This window comes from Piliocolobus tephrosceles, chromosome 19 (assembly GCF_002776525.5).
Source record: "Piliocolobus tephrosceles isolate RC106 chromosome 19, ASM277652v3, whole genome shotgun sequence".
Taxonomy (NCBI): domain Eukaryota; kingdom Metazoa; phylum Chordata; class Mammalia; order Primates; family Cercopithecidae; genus Piliocolobus; species Piliocolobus tephrosceles.
This window is the reverse complement of record NC_045452.1, coordinates 41,519,901-41,526,544: the sequence shown is the minus strand read 5'-3', so window position 1 is coordinate 41,526,544 and position 6,644 is coordinate 41,519,901. Positions and strand designations below refer to the sequence as shown.

Sequence of the window (6,644 nt, the reverse complement as noted above, 5' to 3'; positions counted from 1 at the left end):
TAAAAGAATAAAAATAAAAGATCACAATGCAAGAAATGCTGATGGATAAGCCCCAGGGACAGGCGAGATGTCATTCTCAGAACGCCAGATAGAGTCAAAGCGTGAGAGGTCGATGATTATAATGCGTGTCACTCACTACATGCCTTCGTGAATGTCATGGCTTTAGACCCAAACCATCTTCTGCTAACTTACCATGTCTCATTGTAACAGTCTGTAGAGAAACTACAGCTGGAGAATCAATGGTTTTGCAGAAAAGTTTCCTAAATTATTGTACTACAAAGGGCAAGAGCTCATGTGAAAAGTAAACACATACCTTTGGTGACATGCTAGAGAATATCTCCTTCCTGGTATTCCCCCTCCTCCAGGCCAGTTAGTGAGGCCCTTGTTATCTTTTAAAAAAAGACATCTGTCTTGTAACATTTCACAGTATATCAGCATATTGGTGGTGGGTTTTGTCATCTACCAGATCTCTCAATTTCTCCCAGACCTATGGCTTATTAGATTCAATGAAAGGATCAGCAAGGGAACAGTGAGGTACCCTAACGGCTGCCAGTCTGAGACACAAACAAAGGCCGTGCACTGAAGGGCCAGCCGTCAACGGGATCAAAGTAACCTGGAAAACACAGACATCAAAACAGAAATGCCTACTGCATGTTAGGAATCTTTCTTTCTTTCTTTCTTTTTTTTTTTTTTTTTGCTTCTTATTTCTAAAGTTATATATCTAAACCTACATTAATGATACATCTATGTACAGTATTTAGAAGTTCTGTTCTATGGTACTTTTGTACATGCTGGGTTTAATTACTAACTACAAAAAGAAAATAATTACATAAGGCATATATATGTACAGTGGTTTGTCTTCAGCTCACCTGGGCCCTATAACTGCCACGCCCACATGGGGGCAAGCACCTCACCCTGTAGTAGATGAAAAGAATTGGGATCTCTAAAACTGAGGGCTCCACTCTGTGTCTCACTGAATGAATAAATAGGCACCGGAAACCTTGCTTGTCATATCCCAGGTAAAATCTTTGACACACCTTTTTGAGTGATCTGGTATTATACAACACATGCAGGTAAGTAACTGAAATCTCCAGGAGTTGGACATGTAGTATTTTGGGAGGAGACCAGGCTTGGGCCACAAATGAGAGCACTTTGCACCTTCATCAAATCCACGTCTACCTTGTCATTCTAAACAACTGAGAGAGGGCAGGTAGATATTTTACACCTTGAAGATTTGTTTTCTGGTCATGTAAAAATTAAATATAAATAAAGAACAAAGCAAGAGAGACAAAAGAGAAAGAGAATGAGAGACAAGGAAAGATTGTGTCAGGGGGAGAAGTGAAGGGGTTGCCCAGCTAGGGCACTAAACTTTGGATTCATTCTCCAGGTTTGCCACATCACCATTTCTTTCTGTTTGCTCTTCAAGGTTCTTTTCTTCCTCTTCAGTCTCCAGTTCTGCATGTTGGTTGAGTTTGCTGGATACAGACCAACTCAGGGGCAGCTCTGCCCTGCTGGCTAACTCGGCCAGCTCTTTGGCACTAAGGGATGGGGTGCTGGTCTCATAGGTCTCATGGAAGCTGTTGTAGTCAACTTCGTAGAACCCATCCTCCAGGGTCAGGACAGGTGTGAACCGGTAACCCCACAGGATCTCACTGGTGATGTAGGAGCTTCGAGCTTGGCATGTCATCCCTGTAGAGAGAAGAATGGAGGCTTTAGCATATGTGAGTGTGGGCTTTCCATGGCCAAGGAGTCACAGAGAGCTGGGAGGAGTACTGCATGCAGCTGTTGAGACTGACCTGCATACAGTGCCACAACTTAGTAAGTGTCATTCACGTTGTAGACACATGCTAATGTGCCATGGAGATTCTAGGCCTCTTAGGGGAGTCCTGGGGAACAATGAGAGACTCCTGGCTCACATCAAGCCACATTTGCCTGCATGGCCATGCACACACAGAGGAAATCAAGTGTGCAAATGCACACAAGTGTTTGCGTGTGTGTGGCTATGTCTGGTCCACTCTTTGCTCTGGGAGAACCCTGAAGCCATGACTCTGGCCTCCTACTGCTCGTGGAGACTTAGCCTGGGTTCTAATGGTATTTGAGCTCTTTAGCCACAGACTTAGAATGAAATTTCATATACGGAACTACACTTAGGCTGCTTTTAAGCTAGAGGCCACAGATCAGTGCTACCCTCCCACCTGCCATTAATACACAGGCCATGACTGTGGCCCCTAGATGCAGTTGGAAGGGTTACTCACCTGAATTTGCACTTTCCTTAGGCCCAGTGGTCATATTTACTCAGATCGTGCAATCATAACTACTTTAAAAGCTTTTCCCACTTTTTTTTTTTTTTTTTTTTTTTTTTGAGATGGAGTCTTGCTCTGTTGCCCAGGCTGGAGTGCAGTGGTTCCGATCTCGGCTGACTGCAAACTCCGCCTTCCGGGTCCAAGCAATTCTCCTGCCTCAGACTTCGGAGCAGCTGGGACCACAGGTGCACACCGCCATGTCTGGCTAATTTTTTTTTTTTTTTTTTTTGTATTTTAGTAGAGACGGAGTTTCATCATGTTGCCCAGGCTGTTTGCGAACTCCTGAGCTCAGGCAATCCACCTGCGTCGGCCTCCCAGAGCGTTGGGGTTACAGGCGTGAGCCACTGCTCCTGGCCACTTTTCCCTTTTCTTAAACATGAGAAGCCTTTCTGTAATTTGCACAAAAGCACCACGTGAGCTACCAGCAGCCCTGGAGTCAGGAAGTAGCTTTCTTTTAAATATGAAATGGCAGAATGAGGAAAATTCCAGCCAACTCGTTAGAAAATAAAAATAGGCAACAAGTGTGGCATAAGATATGAGAAATGACACTTGTGTGTGTTTTTTTTTCCGAGGCCAAAGAACTCTCTTATAAAAATTCTCAGGAAATGGAAATATTCATTCAGTCATTAATCCAGGGCTGACTTCTCCATTAGGCAAAAAGGCATGGTGTCTACAGCCCATGATACTTTTAGAGGCCCATGAAAATGTTTTAACTTTTTTAAAAATCAGAAAAGATAAACTTTTAGATGGAAAAATTATTAATGTGTTCATCTTTACACCAGTACAGTTGTAAAATATAATTTAACACATTTTCTTAATGGGGCAAGGGACTTACAAAGGCAAAATCACCAGGGACTCATGAATGTCATACTGTGGCCCTGTGTCCATTCATTCAGGAGAGCAGCCAACCAGCCAGTTGGTATATTATCTGTTAGGACCACCAATAAGTATTACGCAGTTGCTTTGTGCCGAATGCAGGTGGATTAGGCAGAAGAGGATACCTGTGAATGTTTACACAGAAGGGTCCAGAGCTACACAACATTCCTGCAGCACTGCATTTGCTCCTTGTGTCTAGAAGAAGAAACTGGGGTGCCAGGGACCTATGTGATTGACTTAACGATAGCTGTCAGGCCTGAGCCAGCACCAGCCCTCATCCCAGCTCTGTGCACTTCCTCTTAATCTTAAAACCGAAATGTGACCCTTCTTCAATGTTTCCTTGGATGACCCACAGAAGCCCCCTCTTTATGCCTCTAAAACAAATATTGCAGGGCTTTTAGGTATTAGAAACCTAGGTCAATGCTGATTTGATTTTACTTCCCAAACAATGTTTCTCTTCTGAATTGTTTTCTTTATCTGTGCTTGGGAGTGGTGGGGCGAAGACAGGTGATGGCAGGGATATGTGAGCTCAGCATGAGGAACAAACAGGAAGTCAAGAGGAAAAGGGATCCAATAACTTTTTCCACCAAGGAAATACATATTTATGGTAAAGTGGCTAGAAAATAGGGCTGTGATAACAGTTGGGGAAAACAACAAGCTAATCAAAGAACAAAAATACATTTTTGGGAAAGATGTTCATAGGGAACTTTGGAAAACTCTGACATATTCCTGAGAAACTAGAAGACCACACGCATGTGTAGGGCTGTGCACATGCCCAAGAAAACCAGAGAAGGCCCTGAGCTGTCACTTCTGGTTGACACTGAGGCTCTGTGCAAGTAGGAGGTGAATGTTAATGTAGAGTTGTAAAGTGCCTGACTGAATGTTGAAGGCACTTCCCACCATGTACATAGAGACCCTTGACAAAGACTGGGAGATTTTTGGTTACTGGCTTTTAAGAGAACCTGTCTAATTATTAGCTGATCACTAAATTAACTGAGCAGAGACTTTAGTGGCCATATACACAAAAAGTACAGACCTTACAAAATTAACTCAGGAAAGTGACTAAAAAACAAATAGCAATGGCAACAAAAAACTGAAAAGGAGGGAGAATCTCATTTTCAGGATTACTACCTTATATTATTTAAAATGCCTGTTTTCAACAAAAAACTATGACACATGCAAAGAAATAAGAAAGCATGTCCCATACACAGGAAGGGAAGCCGTCAATAGAAACTGTTCTTGAAGACGTCTAGGCATTGGATTCACTAGAGAAAGACTTTAAATCAGCTATTTTAAATATGTTCAAAGAACTAAACGAAGCCATGTCTAAAGAGCTAAAGGAAATTAGGGAAACATTGTTTCCCCAAATAAAGACTATCAACAATAAAAATAAGTTACATGTAAAATCCAAACATAAATTCTGAAGTAAAAAGTACAATAAATAAAAGAACTACTACAGGAACTTCTCAGATTTGAGCTGGCAGAAGAGAGTATCAGGGAGCCTGAAGATAGGTCAGTTGAGATTATCGAGGTATAGAAATTAAGAAGAATGGAGAAAAATGAACAGTGCCTCAGAGACCTGTGGGACACCAGCAAGCATACCAACATACGCATTACAGGAGCCCCAGAAAGAGAGTATTAAGAGAAAATACCAGGAGTAATCTACACATCTAAGAAGCTTATCAAACCACAAGTAAGATGAACCCAAAGAGATTCACACTGAGACACATCATAATCAAACAGTTGAAACACAATGATGAAGGTAGAATCTTGAAGGCAGCAAAAGATAAACAACTCATTACATGCAAGTGATTTTCAATGACGTTAACAGCTTATTTCTCATTAGAAACCATGGAAGCCAGAAGGCAGTGAGAAGACATTATTCAAAGCACTGAAAGAAAAAGACCGTCAACTGAGATTCTATATCCGCAAAATTATCCTTCACAAATGAAGGAGAAATGAAGCCATTCCATGAACAAAAGTGGAGAGACTTTGTTGCTAGCAGACATGTACTCCAAGAAATAATAAAGGGAGTCCTTCAGACTAAAATAAAAAGACACTAGATGGCAACTCGGATGAGAACAGGTGCGTTCAGGGTAGTATGGCCGTAGACTAGACCGTAACTCAAATCCACATGAAGAAATAAAGAACACTGGAAAAGGTAACTACATAGGTAAATATAGATGTTTTTCTCCAGCATAATTTTATGGTTATTCCATTTTATGGCAATTATACTATGCCATTATATGAATATATCATAGTTTTATTTAATCAATAAAACAAAATGATCCAAAATATGTGGTGGGTCTATTTGTTGGGGGAAATATTAATAATACTGACTTGGTTTGTGGAGGTTAAGTGTACTATTATGGGCTGAATTGTGCACCCCCACATTCATATGTTAAAGTCCTACTCTCCAGTATTTCAGCATGTGAGATGTTTGAGATGGAATCTTTAAAGAGTTAATTAAGTTAAAATAAGGTCATACTGGTGGGCCCAATATAATTGATGCCCTTATAAGAAGAAGAAATTAGGACACAGACACACACAGAGGAAAGATTATGTGAAGACACAGGGAGGAGATGGCCATCTACACGCCAAGGAGAGAGGTCTCAGAAGAAACCAGCCCTGTGCACACTTTGTTCTCAGACGTCTATCATCCAGCATTGAGAGAAAATAAATTTCTGATGTTTAAGCTACTCAGTCTGTGGTACTTTGTTATGGCAGCAAACTCAGTACACTTACTGAATTCCATAGGGAGAGGAAAATACCTTTCCCTAGTGCCATTTGAAGAGGAGTATTTAATTTATGTAATAAGTAAGATTTAAGTAAATGCTCATGAATGCTTTTCCAATTTTTGTTCATCATTTTTTGTATCAGAACTCATTTAAAAACCAATAAAAAAGAATATTAATGTTTGCCTATCAGTAAACATTAAAAAGTATTTCTAGGGTAAATTGATAATTTTCTTCAGAAAAATTTCTGTCTTACATATTGACTTAGGTCCCAGTCCAGTCTTTAAGAGTGTGATGTTTTACTGAATTTGGAAAAGTAACAAAATAAAACCAACAGAGTTAGCCTCATAAGCAAGGCAGAACTACCTAGATGACATCTGTGTGTATGCATGTGGTGTTTATGTTCCATATCAGGGAGATCATCATAAAGTCTCCCTGAGCTAGGTTATTTTGTGAGTATAGTACTTTCTGGAAGAAGTAATGTTTCATTTGATGAGGAGCAAAAGGTGGAAAACCTGATCTTGATCTCCTTTGAGCATGCAGTCATAGGTGTCTGTTTTCCTTTCCTTTCCTTTCCTTTCCTTTCCTTTCCTTTCCTTTCCTTTCCTTTCCTTTCCTTTCCTTTCCCCTTTCCTTTTTCCTTTCCCCTTTCCTTTCCTTTCCCCTTTCCTTTTTCCTTTCCCCTTTCCTTTTTCCTTTCCCCTTTCCTTTTTCCTTTCCCCTTTCCTTT

At 40.6% G+C, this 6,644-nt stretch overlaps 1 protein-coding gene across 2 annotated transcripts in view; it reads right to left on the bottom strand.

Moving 5' to 3' along the window:
• Window positions 1–428: 428 nt before the first annotated feature.
• The window catches only part of KCNJ6 (potassium inwardly rectifying channel subfamily J member 6), a 308,832-nt gene continuing 302,616 nt past the window's right edge, over window positions 429–6,644 (bottom strand). For both annotated transcript variants that reach the window (XM_023189489.2, XM_023189497.1), the window contains exon 4: window positions 429–1,689. In XM_023189489.2, coding sequence (XP_023045257.1) covers window positions 1,364–1,689 — 326 coding nt within the window. In that variant the 3' untranslated portion in view covers window positions 429–1,363. The remainder of the gene's footprint in view (window positions 1,690–6,644) is intronic.